The sequence below is a fragment of the Arachis stenosperma genome, chromosome 8 (genome assembly GCF_014773155.1).
Source record: "Arachis stenosperma cultivar V10309 chromosome 8, arast.V10309.gnm1.PFL2, whole genome shotgun sequence".
NCBI lineage: Eukaryota > Viridiplantae > Streptophyta > Magnoliopsida > Fabales > Fabaceae > Arachis > Arachis stenosperma.
Genome location: NC_080384.1, coordinates 43,094,982 through 43,118,159, shown reverse-complemented (window position 1 = coordinate 43,118,159; position 23,178 = coordinate 43,094,982). Strand labels below are relative to the sequence as shown.

At 36.1% G+C, this 23,178-nt stretch overlaps 3 protein-coding genes and 1 pseudogene across 5 annotated transcripts; 3 read left to right on the top strand and 1 right to left on the bottom strand.

Annotated features, from left to right (window-relative positions):
* Positions 1–282: 282 nt before the first annotated feature.
* LOC130945044 (glycosyltransferase-like KOBITO 1) lies at positions 283–6,479 on the top strand. The gene is made up of 11 exons (XM_057873698.1): positions 283–925; positions 1,541–1,690; positions 1,819–1,871; positions 2,034–2,142; positions 2,239–2,373; positions 2,462–2,506; positions 3,487–3,674; positions 3,762–3,903; positions 4,263–4,309; positions 4,402–4,489; positions 5,734–6,479. The coding sequence occupies exons 1-11, from the start codon at positions 563–565 to the stop codon at positions 6,010–6,012; spliced, it is 1,599 nt and encodes a 532-aa protein (XP_057729681.1). The 5' UTR covers positions 283–562; the 3' UTR covers positions 6,013–6,479.
* An 835-nt stretch (positions 6,480–7,314) lies between these two features.
* LOC130946022 (uncharacterized) lies at positions 7,315–9,421 on the top strand (annotated as a pseudogene).
* LOC130946541 (FKBP12-interacting protein of 37 kDa-like) lies at positions 9,232–16,072 on the bottom strand. 3 transcript variants are annotated; one of them, XM_057875316.1, is made up of 15 exons: positions 15,667–16,072; positions 14,272–14,300; positions 14,137–14,176; positions 13,965–14,032; positions 13,255–13,322; positions 13,104–13,140; positions 12,703–12,790; positions 12,492–12,556; positions 12,312–12,389; positions 11,615–11,662; positions 11,406–11,459; positions 10,705–10,866; positions 10,441–10,510; positions 10,056–10,111; positions 9,232–9,787 (listed from the first exon to the last, which is right to left on the bottom strand). In XM_057875316.1, the coding sequence occupies exons 2-15, from the start codon at positions 14,296–14,298 to the stop codon at positions 9,623–9,625; spliced, it is 1,026 nt and encodes a 341-aa protein (XP_057731299.1). In that variant the 5' UTR covers positions 14,299–14,300; positions 15,667–16,072; the 3' UTR covers positions 9,232–9,622. The 3 variants fall into 3 exon arrangements, with proteins under 3 accessions (XP_057731299.1, XP_057731300.1, XP_057731301.1); XM_057875317.1 differs by having other exon boundaries at positions 15,674–16,072; XM_057875318.1 differs by having other exon boundaries at positions 15,681–16,072.
* Positions 16,073–17,744: 1,672 nt separating this feature from the next.
* Positions 17,745–22,115, top strand: LOC130943971 (uncharacterized). The gene is made up of 3 exons (XM_057872079.1): positions 17,745–18,001; positions 19,018–19,329; positions 21,797–22,115. The coding sequence occupies exons 1-3, from the start codon at positions 17,868–17,870 to the stop codon at positions 21,849–21,851; spliced, it is 501 nt and encodes a 166-aa protein (XP_057728062.1). The 5' UTR covers positions 17,745–17,867; the 3' UTR covers positions 21,852–22,115.
* Positions 22,116–23,178: the final 1,063 nt, after the last annotated feature.

The window sequence follows — 23,178 nt, the reverse complement described above, 5'->3', positions numbered from 1 at the left end:
ATGAATTAGGATAATTTTTTAATATTTTTATATTTAAATATTTAATTAAATTACTTAGTTAATATAATTAATTTATCGTAATAAATTATATTTAATAAATTAAAAAATATTTTTAAAAATATGCATATTAATTTTATAGTTAAACGTAAAAATTTAATTTATATATAGAATACATTCACGACAGAGATAGATTTCTCTCCAAAACAGCATTCTTCTTCGAAATAATCTGATATCATCCTCTAAGTAAGCTATAACCATTGCAGCAATTGATCACAAATCATCCATGCTGGCAATCCATTAACAATAATAAAACTGGTGTTTGTAATTGTAAAGGACTAACAGGATGCACGTAAGAAAAGATCCAATATCAAGTTAATTGAAAAAAAAAATAGGAGCAACTTGATTCGAAGGTTAAAATTTTGGACTAACTTTAGCATTCAATCTATCACCGTCCTGGCGTCCTCGAAGCTATAGTCAGAGTCACAGTCACGACTCACGACTCACGATTAGCTTATGTGACGGGTAAGCTGTTAGTTCTGGTGCCAACCACCGTCGATCAACGATGCCGAGCCACCACCAACTCCACGTTCCTCTCCGCAGTAACCCTTCCTCCTCCTCCTCCTTCGCCTCACTATCTTCCAACTCTTTCCTCTCCAAGATTCTTCTCCTCCTCACCCTCCTCCCAGTTTCCTTGGCAGCCATAGCATTCGTCCTCCAATGGCGAGGTGGCATCACAGATCCAGCTTCCCTCTTGTCCCCTCCTGGTTCTCACCACTTCCCTGGTATGGCAGACCCTTCTCCTCTCTCCCCCCTCTCACACTCCTCCTCCGCCTCCGACTGTCTTAATCTTGGCCGCACCTCTTCCCCCTCCTTCCCTTACTACCACAACTGGAAACTTGACTATGCCGCTAATATCAAACCTAAGGTTCATTCTTTTCTTTTCTCTTTTTACTTCGGTGATTTGTATTTTGGTTTGGGTTATGCCTATTTTGACTAAACTTTTGTACTTTCCAGTTCCAACTGAAGAGATTGGCTACCTGGTACTGTACTAGTTTTGATTTTAGGGTTTGGTACATGTTGAGTTTGTAGTTCTCAATCACTTCAAAGTTCAAATTTTGAACTATTTAAAGGTGTTTTTGCTTTTGCTGTTTCATTTAATCATGTGATGTGTCCGTTTTTGCTCTGTTTTGATGGGAAACGCGGGGAATTTTCATTTATTATTGTTTCATGGATAAACAATTTGGATCTATCCTTGTTGTGTTGTACATCGCTCACAGTACATCATGAATCCTGATGATTTCTGTTAGTGATGATGCATTAAGCTATATATCTATGTTTGATAAGTTGTTTTGTAATTTGAAATCTTTGTCATTGTTGTAATTTGCTGGTACTTGCTAGTTGTTGATTTCTGGTTTGCTTCTGAAATCTTGTTATCAACAAAGTATAAAAGGAAGATTGTTTAGAACTCTGTTTGTCTTATCTTACAAAATTCTTGAAAACATTGCTATTGATCTAACTACATTTAATTCTTGATGTGCAGATCTGTATTACGACTAGTACATCGGCAGGGCTAGAACAGATTCTACCTTGGATGTTTTATCATAAAGTCATTGGAGTGACGAACTTCTTTCTCTTTGTGGAGGGTAAGGCTGCTTCTCCTGAAGTATCAAAGGTCCTGAAATCAATTCCGGTAAGTTAACTAACTTGGTACCTTATCCATATATCAGAACCAGAACAGGTCTTTGAATCTATTTTTGTTTTCTGATTTTCTAATCCTTAATAATATATTATTTTTATTTGGTTATCTTATTTCATCAGGGTGTCAAGGTTGTATATAGAACAAAGGAGCTGGAAGAGCAACAAGCAAAGAGGTTTTTACCAATTTCTTAACAACTCTTATCTGTTGAATTTATTTCTTTTAGTTTACTAATTGTAGATTGTTCTTGAGATTTTTCAATTCCTGAGAGACCCTAAATCTTCAGCTTCTGAGATAGTTTTGTTATTATTATTCTTTACATCGTTGGTTGCATCAGCCGAATTTGGAACGAGACATGGCTAGCAGGTTTCTTTTATAAACCATGCAATTACGAACTTTTTGTGAAGCAATCCCTCAATATGGAGATGGCTATTGTCATGGCAAGGGTATGGTTTTGCAGCACACACTGTTTAATAAAAGTTGTTATCATTTGGTGCCTACTTTAGATAATTAACACAATATTTTCCACGTTTAAACATCAGGATGCTGGTATGGAGTGGATTCTTCACCTTGATACGGATGAATTAATACACCCAGCGGGTGCTCGAGAGTATTCTTTGAGGCAGTTGCTTCTTGAGGTTCCAGGAAATGTAGACATGGTCATATTTCCCAACTATGTGAGTAGAATTTGCTGGTTCATGCTTCCATCATGGAACTGGTAAGAACTTCAGTGGTGTAACAATGCTTTGTTTCTATGGTTTTCAGGAGAGCAGTGTTGAGCGAGATGATATTAAAGAACCTTTTAGTGAGGTAAGTTGCTGAAGCTGTACATAGTCCTTTGCCAGAAGTTTCTGTTCTACTTATTACTTAACAAAGAACCCTTTGGAGTACCTGAGTTTGTAGAATCAGTGAATAACAAAAGGAATTTTGACTTTTGGAACCATGAAGATCTATTTTTCTATTTGGTTTTACTTTTAAGGCTTAGTAGAGGGAAAAGAATCACTTAATTTAGTTAGAGAAGATAGTTGTAAAATAGCTCCCTTGCCTTTTATATACAGCAGAAGAAAAGTTAGTGGGGAGGGCATGAGTGAGGGACGATTCTATTATAGGAGAGAGAGTTGAGAATGTATATGAGAGATGTGAAGGGAATTAAAAGAGGGAAGGAGGAATTTAGACTGGGCAGGACCTTAGGAGAGTGGTAGCTTCTCTAGTGCTACCTTGTTCTCTACTTTTTCTGTGTTTCATTCTTCCATTAATACACTCACAGAGACTGGAATGGTATCACCCTGATGCCTTCCACCTCCTCTGTTCTTTCTTCATGCTCACTTCAACTCTTTCCTCTATACAACTGCTCTTTACACTTTCTGTCTTTATTCTGATGTGTATGCCTAGTCTTAATATATGTGGTACGAAGCTATTACACCTTACTATACACAGTACTGGTATACTGTATAGGTTCCACTTACCCCTTTCCTCTTTCACACTCACAAACACCCTGAACTTTTAGCATAGCTAACAATCACCTGTAATAGTCATAACTTAATGCGTCAATGAACCTTGTAGCCATTACTGAACAACAATTATTGACCAGATTTAAAAGACATAGATTGATTTCAACGGTTCAACCAATTATTGTGCAATGGAATGAATTTTAAATTACTGAATTTGTAATCTTAGATTTTGATTGAGAGAGGAAACCGATAAATCATGTATTGGTTTCCTTATAAATGCAGTTGCATGTTTTGGCATTGATACTTCTATCTCTATTTTCTCCTGATCTGTTGATTCAGGTATCAATGTTTAAGAAGAATTATGACCATCTTCCAAAAGATACATACTTTGGAAATTACAAAGATTCTGTACGTGGGAATCCAAACTACTTTCTGACTTACGGAAATGGTAAATCAGCTGCCCGTATACAAGATCATCTTCGTCCAAATGGTGCACACAGATGGCATAACTACATGAAATCCCCAAAGTATGTTCTGTTGATTCTTTATATTTATGTCTCCCCTTGATGTTTTTTCACTTATGAGTTCCATGATGTTCTCCTGAATTATGCTAGTGAGATCAAGTTGGAGGAGGCTGCTGTTTTGCATTACACATATGCTAAATTCTCAGACCTCACTTCCAGACGTGATCGCTGTGGTTGCAAACCTACCAAAGAAGATGTAAAAAGATGCTTCATGTTGGAATTTGACAGATCTGTGAGTTCATGAACTCTTTTCCACCTTATTCTTTTACTTTCTTTTCTGTCCACTTAGCCATTTGGTTGAATATTGGGGGAAAAAATGGATTTGTCTTACCCGTGCAGTATATAATTAGATTACTATAGTTTGAACTTAAGGTTGACCAATCGTCACAGATTCTAGTTGCTAAAAAATAGGGAAAAGGGGTTTGGGCGTGGTGGGGACTGCTTTCCCAACTCATGAGTTATGGCTCACACCTCTTAGTTCCCTCAATTGTCGGACCCTTCTGCACTGTGCTCCCATTTTTTTCCCCCCAGCTATGAGAATCAGGTGTATATTCTGGAATGAAATTTCCATTTATGCCATATAAATTTCAGGCTTTCATCATTGCTTCAACAGCAACTGAGGATGAAATGTTGAAGTGGTATGTTGGCTTAAATTCTTGATTTTTGCACATGTTCTCCATCTCCTTTGCTTTTTCTACCAAAATCATTTAGTTTTTGCTTCCTACTCCAGGTATAATGAGCACGTTGTGTGGGGTGATAAAGACGTGAAGTTGAAACTGCTGAGGAAGGGGATATTGACTCGCATATATACTCCCATGGTAAGCATATTCATTATTTATTCAAAAAAGTGGATCTTATATTTGATATGGAAAAGAATCTGTTAGAACCTGGTACCTCAACAATTTTAAAAGTAGAACCACCACAGAAACAGACCAAAATTGCAGAAATCGATAGAACATGAGATGGAAAAGAATCTGTAATAACCTGGTACCTCAACAATTATAGAAGTAGAAAAACTACTGAAACAGACTAACGGTTGCAGAAATAGTTAGAACAGTAGCAGAATTAGAAGAATATATCAGAGAATTGAGATGAGACGAGATGAGTGTATTATTTATTGTAAGAAAAAGGGGGATAGTAAGATGCTACCTTCCAAGAGACTACCTCCCCTCAGGGCCTGATTCTAGTCTATTTTACTGAATGATCTACTCGAAGTCTCGAATCCTCATTCTCATTCTTCTCTCTATCAGAATTAGCACACATTATGTTAGGGACTTGGGTATTATGGGGTGCTCAAAGTCCCACATCGGGTAGGATGGGATGGTTAATGTTGTATATAAGGAGAGTGGTTCTTCCCCCTTATCAGATGATAGCTTTAAAGGTGTGGGTTTCCACTTTCCTTAGATACTTAACAATGGAAAAGGCTAGGGGGCCAGCAACTTTTGTGTTTTTTGGCCAACACTTAACCATCAAAACAAAAGTGAGTGATCTCCCACCATTACACTTAACCATCAAAACAAAAGTGAGTGATCTCCCACCATTAAAAGTATTATTGATGGTTACAAAACACCAAATTTGTTGGCCCCTAGCATTCCTCCTTAACAATGGTATCAGAGCAAGTTGGGGGCGGTGTATTGTTAGGGGGATTCGGATCTTCTAAAGTTTGAATTTCACCTTAGAGAGTAAAGTGTGATCTCTCACCATTTATTTCATATGTGGGACCAAAAATAAATATGAAAGAGAAACCAATCAAGGGTAGAAGATCACACTTTACTCTCTAATGTAAAATTCAAACTTTAGAGGATCCAAATCCATTGTTAGGGACTTGTGGTTCTTTTAACTTCTCCAAAACCATACATTGAATATGTAACACAGTCTTATGTCAGCATTTGGACAGTGATCTAATTTGAAGATCTATATTCTTTTTTATCACAATTAATTCGCGTTTAGGACAATTAAGAACTTATTTCCACTAAAATAATACTACATGAATTGTATTTGTTCCCTTCCCCTTATATATCTTTATAACATAAGGTTGCTTTCCTAACGTATTCACATTCAGGTCATAATACAAAGTTTGAGGGAATCTGGGGTCTTCAGCTCAGTTATTGCATCTGCCCCAACACTTTCCAAAGAGAATTTTTTGCTCTCTATCGATAGCAGCAACTCATCAAGAGCTGATGCCTCTGCATCACTCCCTAGAAAGACGGTAAGGACCTTGGAATCTGAAGCTACCGCAAGGAGAGTTCTGGATATTGAATCTGCTGCATTTCATGAAATGGCTGTTCCGCCAATGTCTCCACCGGAAGTAGAAGATAATGAGCCCTATTCTCACTCTTGAAGTCTTGATCAATCTTACGCCATTTCCTTCCCCTTCCATCTATATATATACTATGTCCAATCATATGCAGCGGAAGAAGAGGAAGTTTGCTGCACGCTCTAGCTATCTAGAAACGTTTGATGCTTCGTTGCTCTCCATTTTTTGATGTACGAGATTCTTGTGGACATAGTTGTCTCTAGCATTGGATGGCCCCTTATGAAAATAGTTGGAGATGTATCAGCAGGAAACCTAAAGTGCAGCGGTGGGATTTCTTTTTTTAATCTATTTTTTGTCATACAATAGTAAGACTTGATTGTAAATGTGTGAATTATTTTTGTATGATAAATGGTTGCTTTATGTCGGATCTGAGCACATTTGTGGTTGAAATTTATCGTGGTATATTTTCATGACCCGACATGATTTGCACTCGATGAACACATTCCTAAAAAGAATAATAACTAACTTTATAACACCTCTCTTCTAATTTTTGGGATTTTTCCAAGTCAAGGTTGTCTTTCTGTGGCAATAATAAACGTCCAGGCCTAAACATGAACATTCTCCATATTATGGTAGGGATATTTGGGATTTTATGTGAATGATAATATTAATAGGTAAGTTGTGGAAATATTCTATGTCATGGTCCCGACAGGGCATGAAGTACTTGTAACTTTGTAAGTAGAAGAGTTATAACTTATAAGCTTCAATGATTTATACCTGAGTTTAGGCAGCTCAGGGAAGACGTTGTAGTCCCATGACAACTTTGAAAGCTCAAGCTAAGGCGTAGTTTTTGTCTCTGATCTTGACGTTTCCATGCTCTCAGATCGTTGATGTTCCCCCTTCTTGATTTAGTTTTAACTTTCTTGTCCTTGAACTACTTTACTCTAGATGAGGAAACTCCTTTTCTAACTTTTGATATATTGTTGGGAGTTAAACACTTTTTCATATTTGAGTTCGTCTTTTTTACATAAACCGTATTAAGCTAGTGCGTTTTAGATACAACTATTTTCATAAAAGGACATCTAAGCTTGAAGGGAAAATTGATTAGATTCAAAGGCGTTTGGAGTTTGCTGATGTTTTGACAATTGATTTCTATTACTCTTTGAGCATCAACGTTACGTGTTTCAAGCATGTAGTGGTAATGAATGAGTGACGACATTTAACTAAGTAGATGTATTTGTAATAGATATCGTCAATTCTGTGAGCACTCCAACTATTAAAAACCCTCCTCCCCCAGCATCAGAATGGTATGTACCTTCAAGAAACTTATTCCATTGAAATGATTATACATTCAAAATTATCCCTTGGACGTTATTCATCTTGCTAATGTACAGGTTTGTCATATACCCCCTTGATGTTTTTAACTTAGAAAAATGTAGAACTACCCTGCTTCTAAATTATACTGTATGGTTAATGACAATACTTGTGAAGTGGGTGACAAGTGGATTCCAGGGCCAGTAGATGCAAATGGCATGATAAAACTACTGTTGATGAAGGTATAGCTTACAGCGATACTTATGAACTGGAAGAGGGTGAGTGAATCCCAGATGCCGAGGACTTAAATCAGTTAAATGGCACAGCTGTGTGCTTGTAAGCTTAATATTATATTGACAGAGTTCAACAACATATATCGTATTTTATGATATAGTAATTTACTAGGTTTGATATTTCATCTATTCTCTTTACACCTAGAAGTAATTTGTAGAAAAATCATTATGTTGTGCACTGAGTATACTATAAGTCAGTAACTATCAATTGCTTATTTCTGTGAAAAACCAAATAACCTAACATTAGCTTGTTTCCTTGTTTTGTTTTCAGCAAATCTAGTTTGCTTTGAGTGTTCTATCAAGTGTTTGTCATTCTCTGCATGAATTCATAGTTGAATTTTTATCACGTGGTTGGAACTTGGAATTACTTGCCTCTTTTTGTTCATATGCCTAATGCTGAATGCTGTTGTAGGTATCCTATCAGACGAAGAGAATTGGCGAGCTCAATATGGTCAAGTCATTGAATCAGAAACAGATCTGGTTTCGGAGTTTCCAGTTTTGGACATGTGGGATTGGTAAATGGTTAAAGGATCCAAAAAGGATGGAAAAGACACAGCGGCTAGGTTGGTTGGAAGAATTGTAAATCATTCTGCAAAGAGGCATCCATCTATCACTTCTGGGGGAGGAAAATTTCCATCTGCCCCTATCACATCTGGTACGAGTCAAAACAGGTTTGCGTTTTTCACTTTTATTTGTTATTACTTAGCTTTCTGCATATCATGAAGACATGAACTATTATGAAAATACACGAGATGTAATGTTATCATATATTTCACTTTAAATGGAGCAATTTCAGTAAAATGATAGTGCCAGAAGTAATTGTTATAACTGAATATGGCTGCTTGTTCTTTTAACAGGACAAATGTACAGATTGCGAAATCCTAGTGCCAGATATGTGGCTTCTCTATCAACTTATGACTCTACGAAGATTGGGATTTTAACTAAATTATCATCTTAGAGAAAGATCTGCCGTCCTTCAAAGTCTGGGGAAGGAATTGCTTTGGCTTCAGGTGAAATTCTCATAGAGAAGGATTCGTCTATGTTGCCAAATTCTGTCCCTGCATCCGAGGTTTGTAGTCTGATTTTGAAATCTAACAATTAGTTCTTGTGTGATGGATGGCTAAGGGTATTAATGTCTATCTATAAAAACTATGGCAGCAAATGAGATGTAAATACAGAGAGAGGGCTGCTGAAAGAAGAAACTTGCATGGCGGTTTTGGTGTGGGCTATGGACAGAAGAATTCCGAGGGCAGTTATATTGATGCACATCGTCACCCGGTGCTAGCTGTACACAAGAAGCTGCATCAGAGGCCTTGGAGATGTCATTTGGATCTGGAAGTTATGCTAGAAAACTACTCAAAAACATGGGTTGGAAGGAGGTATGTTCTTACTGTCTACGAATGTTTTTAACTTACTGAAACATTCGAGAATTTCTATTTCTTTCATAATTGTTTTGTTCTGCGATTTGAAACTACCAATGTCGCAAAGCTTATACATAAATAGTTCAATACCACTAGACGGCATTTATTTGTTTTGGATTAAACCATTCACGATTCACCTAACATGTGCAACATTATTTCATGCTTACATTAAAAAAGTTAGTTGTGATTGCAAGAACAAACTTATCATATAATCTCTTTAAAATTTAGGATTTGAGATTTGTCTTTTATATTAACTGAAGTAACGTTATATGCTTACATCTAACAATAATGCAGGGAGAAGGGCTTGGCAGTTCGACCAAGGGCCTGTTGGAAACATTGGAAGTGCAGGCTTGGAATGGCCTCGTCGAAACTGATAAAGATATTGCTCACTTGCCAATGCACTATTGTTCTACTTATCATTCTATAGAGTGAGTATAGAGGCTATTTACAGGCAGCAATACCGCAAAAGCTAATTATTGTGGGAACATTTATTTTTTTTTTTAAGTTAGATCTGCGCACCCTCCCGTGTAATTAGTAACAGTTGTAATCGCAAAAAGAGTAATAATTAAAGAAAAATGTTATGTTTTATATAAAATTTACAATCATCGGCAAAACTAAATATCGGAAAAAAAATGAACGTTTGCTGCAAAATTGGCGTCAGATATACTAGTTGGCAGCTTCCTTAGGTACTTCCGGCTTATCACTCTCAATAAAATTTTCTGCTGCATCCGATCTTCCATCTTCCATCATCAAATTCTTTTGTTGGAGCTTTTGTTTCAGTTTTTGAATCTCCTGATCCTTATCTTGTAATTTTTCCTGCAATATTACAACCTGAGCAAAACAAATCCACTTAGTCTCCGCCTAAAATATCCTGGAACTATTAATTTAAAACAATCAACCATGGAAGAAACTTGTGTCTATCTTCGACATAACATGAATACACCATCATGTTCAAAACAAAAATCAGAACATCCAAGTCCCTCATGAACAATAATTTTCACCAATTTTGACAAATAAGATGAAGCATGAAGCATTTTATAACTAGGCATGCATAGCAATCCTTAAAAAATAATAAAAAAGGAGGAAGGGAGAAGTTAACCGTTTGATTGGATCTTTCCACATCATTTGTCAGTCCTTGCATATGTTTCTGCAACCCTGTAGTCAGTGTGAAGGATTAACGCTATATGTTAATTTCCAGTGAGATTATATATATAAGTAATCGAATACATAAATATTTTTCTCTCAGAAGATCCATCTTTTTAGACAAGAGGAACGTAAGGCAGCATCTTCCATCCGCAACATATTTTTAGCATAGATAATATATTTTATATGATTAATTCTGCCAACACACATATCATTGTTGATTCCATATCTCAATATGTTAAGAAGGAAACTAAGATTACCAATGTACCTAGAAAAGCTAATACATGAGTCAAAGGATCCAAAAGCCAAAATATAATGAAATGGAATATCATTCAACAAACCTTCAAACTGGCTTCTGATTTGTGCATTCTGGGACTTCTGCAATGCAACTTTCATGGCTAATTCATGAATCTGCACAGGAAGAAAACAGAAGGGGAAAAGATGATAACATGACAATCAATGCATCAAAACAAAGAATACCGATTACCGAGTTTTATATTTATGTGAATACATGCAAGTGTAACATTAGTTCTAGTGCTAACACAGTACATCTATGGAGAGAAAATGGTGACAACAATATGCATAAAGCGGTGTGAGAGCAGCACCTTTCCCTCAGAAGCATGATTCCCAACCTCCTCATTTTCTTCCTGCAGAGTTCTACATTTAGCCATCAGCATCTTCCCCATCTTGCTTTGAGTAGTAAAGCTTACTGCATTTATGTTATCTTGCAACTCCTTCACTTTTTTCTCCTTTTCCTCTACTAAATTCTATCATCAGATGAGAACAGTTGAGAACATGTTAGGTAAAAAAAAAAAAAAATATGTAACCACTAATTGACATTATTACAAGAAGATATACATATAATTGGAATTGAGGACATGTGACGACTATGAATACACTAAAAAATATTAGAAGACTCTTGCCTATTCTAATATGCCACCTTAAAATCTTATTTTTATACTTTAAATCCATCCTCCACAAAAGAATTATTCACATAGCTAAAATACAACACCTGTCTATATTCTTCCATCTCAATTTTTCAAAAGTCTCTTAATAAGTTCTCTAGTGAAAAGGGGACGCAATTTCTGCTAACTATTAACACTGTTAATCATGGAGATAAGATGTTTTTTTACACTAAATCCTCTTGGTGCAACACATGGTGTGACATACATTTTGACCACCTCCATGTGCAAGTCACCAACAAAGTAAAAGATAGACCAAAGTTAATTCAATACAAGTCAGCATCGAGCTGCATATAGCCAAACTTCATTATACAGTAGTCAATATCTAATTAAAAGTAACAAACCTTTAAACGCGTGAACTCTTCATGAATAGCTGGATCTAGTAACAACCTTCTTGCCTGAAAATTATATTCACAAGATATCAAGGCACAAAGGACAAGCTTGCACAGGTTTAGTTTGTATTCCAGTTTTTTTAAGGAGCAACACTGCTTGTTTGCACAGGAAAAAGTGTATATCTAGAGTGTCACACTTAACATCCATGTTATAACCATACCTGCATTGAAGGTGGCTTGAGTTGTGCTTTTAGATCCCGCACAGCAGACTGAGTTTATAAACAGCAATAAAATAGTTAATTTGATCATGATAACAATAAGAGGAATAAATAAATAATAATAGAATAAAAAGCATATCTGGCTTTTTTGAGCTTGATCACAAGGTGTTGTAAGATTATACGATTCACAGGGCATCGTGATAGTTTCATCTTCATATCAATAACAACTATTAATCAAATAAATGACACTTTCTTATAAACTACTAAATGAAAACCCCACACTAAAGATAATTTATTGGGTGTACCCTATCTAGTACTTAATTAATGAAGAGAATAAAATGAAAAGTTTCAATCGGAAAGTCCAGTGTTAAGGATAAATTATACCACCCTACCTTGTGGTTAAAATATACTAGCCACAATATCTAAAATAATACACTAACTTCTCTGAAGTTAGGTTATTTGACAATTCACATCCCTATATTTTGTAAAATGCCACTCTTTCAAACTACTTTCATATTTAACACTTGTAAATAGCTAACGAAATACAACTTGACTAGCATTGAAGAGTGGGTAAATTTGTTAGTATTCTTAAAAGGGTGGAAATAAATTTTACTCAGGTGGTCAAAGTTGATGTCAGAAAGAAATGTAATTGCACATATACAGCCATGCTATAGAAAAAATCTTATTTTGAGCATGAAACCTTCAACTCTGCTATCTCTTGTTCTCGTTTTGCAAATGTTACAATGAACGCAGCTTCCTTTTTCTTTGCCTTTTCAAGCTGATAACAATAGATATATGTCAATGGTCAATGATAATTGATAATTAATCAATGGATAGTGAACTACATCAACAGAAAAAAAGGGCAGATTAGATTCTAAACCTGCTCTCTTAAAGACTCTTCTGAGGATTTCAGGGCCTGAAGATAATCAAGCAACATTTTGGGCTCTGGAAACAACAAACGTTAACTAATAGTTCACGGATAAATTTATAACAAAAAAATAAAGCAATTGTGTACAAAGAACTAAAACTTGAACAATTAAAATGCAGGTGTATATCACAATTAACATGCCAAAGACAAGGAGCAAACTAACCAGGAGTGGCGCCAGCAGGTACACAAGGCTCATTTTGAATTGAAGAATGCCAACTTTGAATCTCTGATTTAGCAGCCTCAAGTTCATTCTGGAAAATTCACTGATCAAGTCAATGATTTTTTTTTAAAACAATTAACTATGAAGAGTAGGCTGCAACAATACTTTGTCCACATGGTTACAATACAATAGTTATAAATGAAGCCTTGCCATTGAGAACCAATCATGAATTCATCTCTTAAATTACATGAATTGTAACTAAAGTCCACTTTTAACATGATGACAGATAGTAAATAAATAAAATAGTAAAAAAAACAGAATAATAAATATTTAGACAATAACGTGTGCACAAGAAAGATAATGGTAACAGAGGGGGCAAATTCCAATAATGGAAGAAAACGTACTTGGCACGTTGCAAGTGTATCCTTACAGTTCTGAAGGCTGTCAATAACAAGATTCGAAAGAATGAAAGGAAAAAGAAGGGTTAGGCACAAATAATTTACTGCAATCCTGGCAGTGTACAATGTCTAACACAAGCTGTATGCTATGAGCTACCTCTCACGAAGTGACAAGATCATTCCTGTTGTTACACCAGAAGCAACCTCATCGGTTTTTGATTTGGTCTGCATTACAATTTGCAGTTAGAATTTGTGTTTTAGTATTTTTCATTTGCAAGTAAGCATATAACTAGTGAGCCATCTTAAACACATCAACACACTTCACCTATGCTAACTTCCTTACTCACCAATCAATACAATAGCAAATAAAAATCACAATCATCCCCATAACACTATACTACCCCGATTTTCATTTCGAAAAAACACAGCAATGTTTCTCAAGCTACCTCATTCCTCAAAGCCAATACTTACTCCACAACTTTAATTCAGCTCTGCAAAGAGAAAAACAACAACCAGTCCTATCCCCATTAGCTGGGGTCATACATCATGAACCAAGCAATACCATTGTATAGAGTCATGGACAACATATATCTCGCACAAGCCCTAAAAATCTAAGCTCCTTCTCAATAGTTTCATTCATCGATAAATTTCCTACGTCTTCCTCTATTACTATGGCCTATTTGCATACCCTCATTTGGATTCCATAAGCTCAATATCTCAGATCACGGTGCCAATAATAAATTCTAATAAACTACAAGGAAATAACACTGCACCATAGCTATCTATCACCTCTAGCTTTTAGCCTAGTGGTAAATGCTAGCATTGCAAAACAAATTCAATTCATGGATACAGTGAAAGTTAGAGTACCTTCTTAGGCGCAAAAGGATCATTATCATAATCTTCATCGTCATAATTCGGCAAAGGCCTCTTATTACCTATATTACACAAACGACGATAAAAATCCACCAAACACATCTTAAAATTTCGATAACGAACACCGTTACCTAAACCGAAAACAACTAAACAAACAAAAAGAAACCTGAATGCCTTGCAGGGAATCCGCCTCCGAAATCAAAATCCTGTGGAATTCGGAAGAATTGAGAGCGATTGAAAGGAAAACGCAACAGAGAGAGAGAGAGAGAGAGGGAGGTAGGGAGGGAGAGAGAATACTCACATCGTCAAAATGCGCAGGAGAAGTCATAACTGCAGAAACAAAACCCTATAAATTACGATTCTGAGAGAAAATGAATGGGAGCTGAGCTGAACGGAGCTGAACTAGTTTTGGTTATAGAGTGTTTTCACTTTTACTACCAAGTACGGAGTACCAATCTAAAAACATGAGAAAGTACCTATGAAAGTTTCCAATTACAATTGTTACCAAAGAAAAACCCAAAAATAAAAACACATTTTGTTGTTTCACCATTATATTATCTCAGAGAGGCCGTGCAATTGATACAGTTGGGAACCAAAGTTGAGTTCCAAATAAAAAAATGGGTCAAAAAATGCAACTTAACCATTTTTAATCCTAAGCTTCCCTGTATTTCCTATCATGGTCACCAACCCAAAAAATATCAACCATTTGACAAAGAATTCATGGTTTAGTAACAGTTTTCCATTAGCATCTATATTGGGCCTGGTAACAAGATAAATTCACAGCTTAGATATTCTGAACACATGAAAATACATGGATTGTGTATATCATATGACCAATATGATTTCTTTCTTGATTTTTTGTAAAGCGGGTTCTGTTATCCCTTTCTCCATTTTCTTTCTCTTCATCTTAATAAAATTCTTCTCTCATGAAAAAGAAATAGATAAAAATAAAAATCTCTAAATGGATGAGCAATGAGCAGTGACAGAGTCATCAATCCTCAATTTAATTAACAAGATTAACAAGATTTTCAAGTTAAGCAAGAAGCAGTGAGCAATGAGCAACGACAAAGTCATCAATCATCATCAATCACAGGTTCACAAGAACCCACGGCGTTGCGAGAACCGGACCGGTTAAGTAACGGGTTCAATGGTTCAACGGGTTGAACCAGTTTAATTAAATATATAATAAAATTATTAAAAAATTAACTCCCCCATATGTGAATTCCTGCGAGTCAATCAAGTCACTCTCCAAAACATCCAAAATATGTATCCAACTTAAGAATTATAATCATAATTCAACCAAATCATATGAAGCCATATAGTAAATTCAATGCAGAATTGTGGCAATGTTTCTATTTTGAATCAATAACAGCAAAACAACAATTCACCAAAACAAATACAACATATTGGATTTAAAAATCAATCTCAGCAGAATTAATAAATTAAACAGTTGAATTTATAACTCGATCTCAGCAGAATTAATTCAATATCAACGGATTGAATTCAAATAAAATTTCAAAACATTGATATCTCAAAATTCAGCAGAATCATCAATAATACATCATATGCATGTTCAGAATAAATTTCAAATTTCAGAGGGATAGAGTCAGGGAGATAGAATCAGGGAGAGTTAGAGACTGAGACTTGAGACATGAGAGGGTTGAAGGCTTGAAGCAGAGAAGAAGAGACTTGAGACCTGAGACCTGAGACCTGAGAGGGTTGAAGCAGAGACAAAAGACTCCACGCGAAGAAGAGAAGCAACGACGGAGAAACAACGACGGCGAGACACGGTGCTGAGCAGAGAAGCAGAAACGACGCCGGCAAGGAGGGGAGAAGCAGAAACGACGCACGGGGAGGAGGGGAGAAACAGCGACAACCCACAGCGAGGAGCAGAGAAGCGGCGACGACCCACGGCAAGGAGCAGCGACAGAGAGAGAAGGGAGAGAAGGGTTCGGTGATGAGTTTGAGCTCTGAAGCGGGATGATGGGTAGTGGCTGTTCTTCGAAGAGAAGAGAGGATTATGGGTGGTGGCTGGAATTCGAACTCGAATTGGCGGATTAGGGTTTTCTGCTGGGTGAGAGAGAGAGCGAGAGAGAGAGAGGGGTGGGGGTGTTACGCGCTGGGTTTTCTTTTTTTCTCCTTAAACGGCGCCGTTTTGACTTGGAGGAATGAACCGACCAAAAAACCGGTCCGGTCACCGGTTAATTACCGGTTCGATCAGTTTTTTATTGATTTTTGCAAGATGGTTTTAGAAACCAACCGGACCGACTAGAGGATTGATTCTCGGTTAATCTAATTAAACCGATCAGTCCAATTCTCATAAAATTGACAATCATTCAACCCAACAATTATAAAGCAACAACAAACATTAAAAAACATTCCAAAATAGTAACCAGAAATGACACTAAACCTACACCTTCGAAATTTGTTGTTGTTCTTACGCTATTGCTTCGTCAATTGCATCCTTAATCTCATCACTACCCTCTTCATTAAAACTTACTTTCCTTTTACTAGTTTTACTTTTCTGAACCTCTTTCGATAAACCTTCCATGTATTTTTCTATGTCATAAGGGACCTTAGAACACTTTTTAATATCTCCTCCTATCTTCAATTTTTCGCCAAATATTTTTTTTCATTTATTAAGTCCCCCACCCAAAAGTACTCAGACAAAATAAGCATTGGTAATGCTATTTTTCATTTATTTTGTAAAGCAATATATTTTCAAGCAGGATCGATTTTTTTCGAATATTAGAAGTTTTTGATTGACTATCATTAGATCTAGGGGGAAGGGAAGGTTTATTCGAAGCCGAATTATTCTCAGCATTATTATTCTTAGGTAGTTCTTGGTTGGTACTGTCATCCATAATTAAAAACTACCAGCAATCCAATAATAATACAATCCAATTACAATATCAAAGCAACCCATTCTAACCCAATAATCTCAACAAACAACATCCAAAATTATCTAAAATCATTCAATTATTCAATTATTAATAAATTATATAACAATTAATCAATGTCTCAACAGCAAAGTTTAACACCCAACAACTAATCAATTATCAATGCTTCAACAATTAATCATGCTTCAAGTAATTAACAGCAAGATTTAGAACCAACAATTAATCAATACTTCAACAATTATTATTACAAAAAATAAAATTTATACTTAGAGTTAAAAACTGAAAGCCTGAAAAAATACAGAGATGGCGGGGACAGTGGCTGGTAAGAGGCAAGATAGTGGCTAAAAGAATAGAAGGGTCGAACAAAACTGGCATCAGCAAAAAGACACTGTGTGACAGAAAGTGGCGTTGACGGTGATTGCAATTTTCGAAAATCAAACCGAGTTGACTTCGTAACGAAATGTGACTGCGTGAACAGAGCTGGTTGACATTAGCTCCATGGAAGTTACGACGGCGGCGGTGGCTGGACAAAAATTACGCCGGAAGCTTGAGGTGTGTGCTGCTTCTACCCATTAGTGGAGAGTGAAAGTGGAGACTGGAGACTAGAGACATAAAAAGTGAGAGTGGAGACTCAAGAGGAGAGGAGTGAGTGGGTGACTAAAATTCCCTTTTCAGCATTTCAAAACACAACGTTTTTTGCCAAATTTCAAAAACCGATCGAATTACGGTTCAGTTTGACCGATCAATTTTTAATCGGTTCAACGGTCCAACTCCGATTTGTAAATCTGATGATTTTACCTTCTGTCCAAACCGCGTTTGCCAGCGGTTCCCGGTTCGAACTTTCAGAACATTGGTAAAAAGGCCACGAATGACCCAACGCGAGAATCACAGCCACCGTTTTGTCTCAATTACGTAAATGCCTTAAGTGGCAGAAGGCGGTAGATCAACTGAGCTTTCGACGCCGGCAGTAGCAGAGACTAAAAGAGGTCACTGCAAAATGTCGCTGGTCGATTACGCTTCTTCTTCAGACGACGACGTTGAGGAACCCACCGAACAAGAACGTAAAGAAGATCAGAAACCCCATCTTTCTCAAAACGATGCACCGGCGGCGCCACCTCCTCAACGCAACCCGTAATTTCGGTCTTCTTCCCTTCTTTTTGAACTCAGCATTTGATTGATGTAGCTTTATTATTTTTTAATTTTTTCTTACGGTATTCTTTTACTTTGAGAGTGACAGGGAGATGAATTTCTGAATTATCATTCACCGTCATGCGTTACATTAGTATTTCCATGTGCTATTAGGCTTAGTCCGAGATAGAAATGCAATGAATACAGAAACTTGGTTGTGGAGTGGAGACGGAGGCACAATTTTTTTCTTGCTTAGGAGTCACAAAATTTCTCTATTGCTGTATTTCCTAATACCTAGAATAGAAAATTTCCTTCTCAGTTCCTCTGACTATATATTTCTGTCTCTGATGTATCTATACAAGGAAAGAGAAAAGAGGGAGTGTGGTTGATGATTACCAAGCATAAACTATAATGCCAAGGGGAGTGTTACAGATATTGAGGCAGAGGGAGTATGTGTAGTTTAGAAATAAGAAGCTGCTGTTAAGGAACTTCGAGAAATGGACAATCTGGTAGGAAAAAGGGTTTTTGGATTCTTTTCACTCTCTTATCTCTTTCTAACTCAGTTTCCTCAAAATGGTATATGAGTAGACTTTTTGGAGAGGTCTTTAGCTTTGCACTTGGTTCGAGTTTAGCTAGAATTCATGGTGGTTTATGGCTTTGTTAACTTATCGTAAAATTATTTTCGTATGCTCGCCAAAGCTGTTCTTCTGTGTCTTTTTCAACTACCTGTCTTTTATAGATGTTAGATTTCGGTATTCAGATTGCCCTCTACTTTTCATATGTTTATTTTTTTTTAAAAAAAAACCCTTTTTCTCTTCAATCTTTTGCTCTAATTTTACATGATGATTTCCTTTGGGTAAATTACAAAGAAGGAAGTTTTTGGCAAAAAGAATTTCAATTTTAAGGCAATTGAACGGTTATGTAGTTTTCAACTCATCATTGTAGCAACTAGAAACAATTCACCTGTATTGATGAACATTGTTCTCATCAATAATTAATTGTGCAATTTTGAATTGTAGGAATAAATCTGGATCTACATCTGATCAGCAGCCAGAAAAATTATCACATTCATCTTCACCTTTGGTGGAGAAACTGCCAGATGCTTCACTTCTCCTGAATTCACCTGCGGCCTCAACTAATCTGATGAATGCTAGCGACCACTCCTCTCGAGTTGCTGCTGCTCTAGCTGAAAATGCTTCACGTAAGCGAGACTCTAATGGAATGGCCTCCTCTGCTGTTCGCAGCAAAGTTCCCCGAGGAAACATGGTTCATACTAGGAATGTTCCAGATACTTCAAGTGGTGTGCTGGTTCCACCTCAGATTAGTGGAAGGTTAGCACTTAACAGTGACATGTTATTGTGTTTTTTGATAATCCCTCCTTGATGATTTTTCGATCCTTTGTTGCTAACTTTTTCTTGAAGTTATGCTGATTTATTTGTCCTTTTTTATATCTTATTGAAAACAAATAGTTGATCCCGAATGAATGAAGGGTCACATTGAGTCATTTTTAGACTGAAATTTTAAACCTAGGTGAGGTTAAGAGTTCGTCTATACAAAAAAAAAAAAAGAAAAAAAAAAAAAACTAAGAGAGTTATCTACAAATCATTGTTTTTCAATCTTTCAACAGAAGCTTTATAGAGAATAGATGCCAAATCTCTTGTCTTATCCTATAAATCTTGTTTGTCAAAAAATTTGTCATTGAGCATGCTAGAATTGCACATAAACGAAATACTCCAAGGGTGTGATATATGCCACAATGATTTTGCCCCTTTACCACAAAAACCAACAAACTAGTCAAGATTAACTGATCTAAGGTTGCAGGACATACCCAAGAGTCACCCAAGATACTAAAACAAATTGTTCCATAAAATCATAGCCCTGGGACGTGGAGAAACAGTTGTGAATTTCGTTCTGAATTTGCCCCTCTCACACATCAGGGTACTTGCAAATAGGTTGTCAAGCTAGAAAGAGTTGTATTTGAGGAATGAGTTAGGAAGTGGGAAAAATGATTTACGAATAAAACTACCAGAGGATTCAAGAAACTGTAACCTTTTGTCAGGTCTAGAAGATAAAGAGATTTATCATGGAGCGCTAAGAGTATCGTAAGTTTACAGGATTCATATCATTTAGGTAATAGAAGAAGTGCAAATCCCATGAGAAAGTAAGAATCTTGAGTGTTGTAAAAGGTCTGAATTGTGGATTTGCAAGGAGATGGTTGATACCTTTTACCCTCATAAGTCGCAAAAGCAACATGTTGCTTCTTCTTCCTTTAATTCCTTTCTTTCATTTGATTTTGGAAATGCAATCAACAAATTGTAGGTTCCTATTAATCAGTTTGTTATTCTTCAAGTTTACCTTGATATATTGATTTATTCAATGTCTTGTTAAATAGCCCAGTGTGTTTTTCATTTGGTTCTGTTCACATTCAATTTAGATATTTGCACACATTAGTTAGCTTAAATGATATGCTAATTAGTATTACTCATATAATATGGGTCTGGTGTCTTTTCTCAAAGGGAGTGAACAAGACAAGGTTGAAGGTAGTTTGGTGGAGGAGGAAGAGGTGTGATAAGGAGGTGAGAATAGGGGTAGGTTAACCCTTGTATTTTAAAAAAATTCAAATGGACTGCATATATCTTTTTTAACAAAAGTCATTTTCTACACTCCCTTCATTACTTTGACTCTATTAGCATTCGCCATGTAATTTGGACAAATTTCAATGGAGGTAACTGAAATTTATCCTAGTTAAAATTGGCATATTTCAACACACTTTTGAAATTACTGTTCTATTCCTAGGTTTCTGTTTTAAAATAATTCGACCGTGTACAATAAACTAGGACTTGCAGAAGGGTTTAGGTTTCCGGAGTTTGAGGACGTGGTTTTATCTTATGACAATGCAGTTGCAAATGGTTTAATATAAGGATTTAAATAGGATCCGAGGGGATTCTCACTTCTAATTTGCAATTCGTGCTCCGGATGACATTGTTTGGTTCTCAGACGAGAATACAAAGGGCTTTCGCAGTCCCCTCTCTTTTCTTAAGCTAATTGTATCCTGAACAAAAAGTACAAACAGAGAACGAGCTACACAATTCCTCCCCTCCCATCTCTTCTCCCCCCCCCCCCCCCCTCTCTCCAAAAATCCCTCTTCCCAAAATATCGTAGACACAGCCAGACCCCCCAACCCAAAAAAAGGGTTTTTGGGGGGGGGGGGGGGGTGGGAATCAAGGACAAAAGCAGACAACACAAAACAGTACTGCTCCTGAGATACATGAAAGAACTTAAAACCTTTTGGCTGTCCATGATTTATCTTTGAAGTTCCTTTTCTACTTACTTTCTGCTATCTGTATTTGTCGATAAAGCCAGTGTTGCCTCCTCATCAGACAGCTTTTCCAACTTTATCCTGCATGAAGTCAGAAAGTGACCGTGGATCATGCAATGCATCCCGCATCATCACATGGTCAAAGAGAACTTGTCTCCTAATTGAGTTCTTTGATAACACAGCTGGGTAGAAATTCGTTTTCAGAACAAGCATTAAAAGAGCCATCCAATTTCCCTTTGCTTGAGTTGTTTTTCCCACCTTTTGTCATAAATAAATCTATGGTTCATAAGGAGATTTATTGGTATTGCTAACTTAAATTTGAGTCTTTGGTGAGTTAAATTATTTATCTAGAGCCTATTCCTACAACCAAGCTGTATATTTATCTGCAAGTTTCAGATAATCCAGAAGCTGCAAATGTCTCTATTTCTTCAATTTAAATATTTACTGATATTCATGAATTTCTCATTTTGTATTTCCAGGAAAAATGTCGTTACAGAAGACTTGAGCAAGCTATTTGTCAAAAAACACAGTTGACACTAATCATGATATAAAGCTCAGTGGTTGGAATTTATGGGGAGAAACTAGTACCTGAAGAAGTGGTGGACTTTACTAACTTGGAGGTGTTTGCTTCTCTGAAGAATGTGTATTATTATGAGTATAAGAGTATTATTATGAATAGCCTTTGAAGTTTGTTTATTTCCTTAGGTTTGAACTGTACCAAACAAATCACAAATGTGTTAAGATTTTTGCATATTTGATATAGGATATAATGATATAATGATATATGATGCTTTGTTATAACATAAGCATTCAAAAGGTGTTCAAGCCATCGACATTATCATGTTTCGGTCGACAACGATTTCCACTGCTTTTCTAAATTTCCAAGTTAAACTGAATTAGAGTAGCATGCCATACCATAATAGTAAGTTAAGTTAGTGATCGTGTTAGTAAGATTAATTTATTATAACCTAGAGAGGAGGGGTAAATCACGTAAATAAAATAATAAATTCCTTTAGTAGTTTCTTATATTTACCGTTTTTATCAATTTGGTTCCTCATATCTCAATTGCATTATAATGATTTTTGAGATTGAGTTCTAGATATTATAATAGTCTCTGAGTCAGTTTTCAGCATTGATTTAGCAAATATAGTAATGATTTGGCACTCTTTTGTCGTGTTTGACTAGTGTGAAACAATGTTGTCATTTGACGCCTAAGGAAAGTCGAAACGACATCTTTAGAATTCATTTATAAGAGGTACTGGCAACACATTCTTAAGAATTTGATCTTTCTAAAGTTTTCTCTATACTCTTCTTGGTCTCCCTCTCTTCAGTCAACATTGTCTTTGCTTACTTTGAGCTCTCCAATCTATCTTTTTTTATTCTTGTGTCTGAATTTTTCTTCAAGAATTATAACAGCCATATCATGAAAAGAAAGATAATCAAAAAATTATTAGTTAAATTAATGATGAATTGATCATATGAATCTGGTATATTTTGAAGTAGAAACTCTACGTTTATTTACTGCTATTTTGTAATCTAATTACTAGAGTTAGAAACATAGTGTATTTAACTTGTTGATGCAATTCATTACTGATGTGGATTTACTCGTTCGAAGAGTATAAAGTCTTCTCTTCAAGGGCTTCGTATAATTAAGATTGATAAGCAACAACACTATTCAAACTCGTGACACTCGACCCGTCATACCCGATCAAAACCGATAATTATCTGACCCGGTATGGGACAAGTTTTTAGCGATGCATGGTTAGGTTTTTGACTTTTTGAAATACCCACTCCTACCCATCCCGGTATATATATATATATATATATATATATATATATATATATATATATATATATATAT

What these genes read in the sequence shown, in the direction of transcription:
- LOC130943971 (XM_057872079.1), top strand. Translation starts at nt 17,868, where the DNA reads ATGTCGCTGGTCGATTACGCTTCTTCTTCAGACGACGACGTTGAGGAA. An exon ending in CCACCTCCTCAACGCAACCC is followed by an intron (nt 18,002 to 19,017) that starts GTAATTTCGGTC and finishes TTTGAATTGTAG; the next exon opens with GAATAAATCTGGATCTACAT. An exon ending in CCACCTCAGATTAGTGGAAG is followed by an intron (nt 19,330 to 21,796) that starts GTTAGCACTTAA and finishes TTGTATTTCCAG; the next exon opens with GAAAAATGTCGTTACAGAAG.
- LOC130946541 (XM_057875316.1), bottom strand. Translation starts at nt 14,298, where the DNA reads ATGACTTCTCCTGCGCATTTTGACGAT. An exon ending in ATCCTTTTGCGCCTAAGAAG is followed by an intron (nt 13,323 to 13,964) that starts GTACTCTAACTT and finishes ATTGTAATGCAG; the next exon opens with ACCAAATCAAAAACCGATGA. An exon ending in AAGAGTCTTTAAGAGAGCAG is followed by an intron (nt 12,390 to 12,491) that starts GTTTAGAATCTA and finishes TATTGTTATCAG; the next exon opens with CTTGAAAAGGCAAAGAAAAA.
- LOC130945044 (XM_057873698.1), top strand. Translation starts at nt 563, where the DNA reads ATGCCGAGCCACCACCAACTCCACGTTCCTCTCCGCAGTAACCCTTCC. An exon ending in AACTACATGAAATCCCCAAA is followed by an intron (nt 3,675 to 3,761) that starts GTATGTTCTGTT and finishes GAATTATGCTAG; the next exon opens with TGAGATCAAGTTGGAGGAGG. An exon ending in CTCGCATATATACTCCCATG is followed by an intron (nt 4,490 to 5,733) that starts GTAAGCATATTC and finishes ATTCACATTCAG; the next exon opens with GTCATAATACAAAGTTTGAG.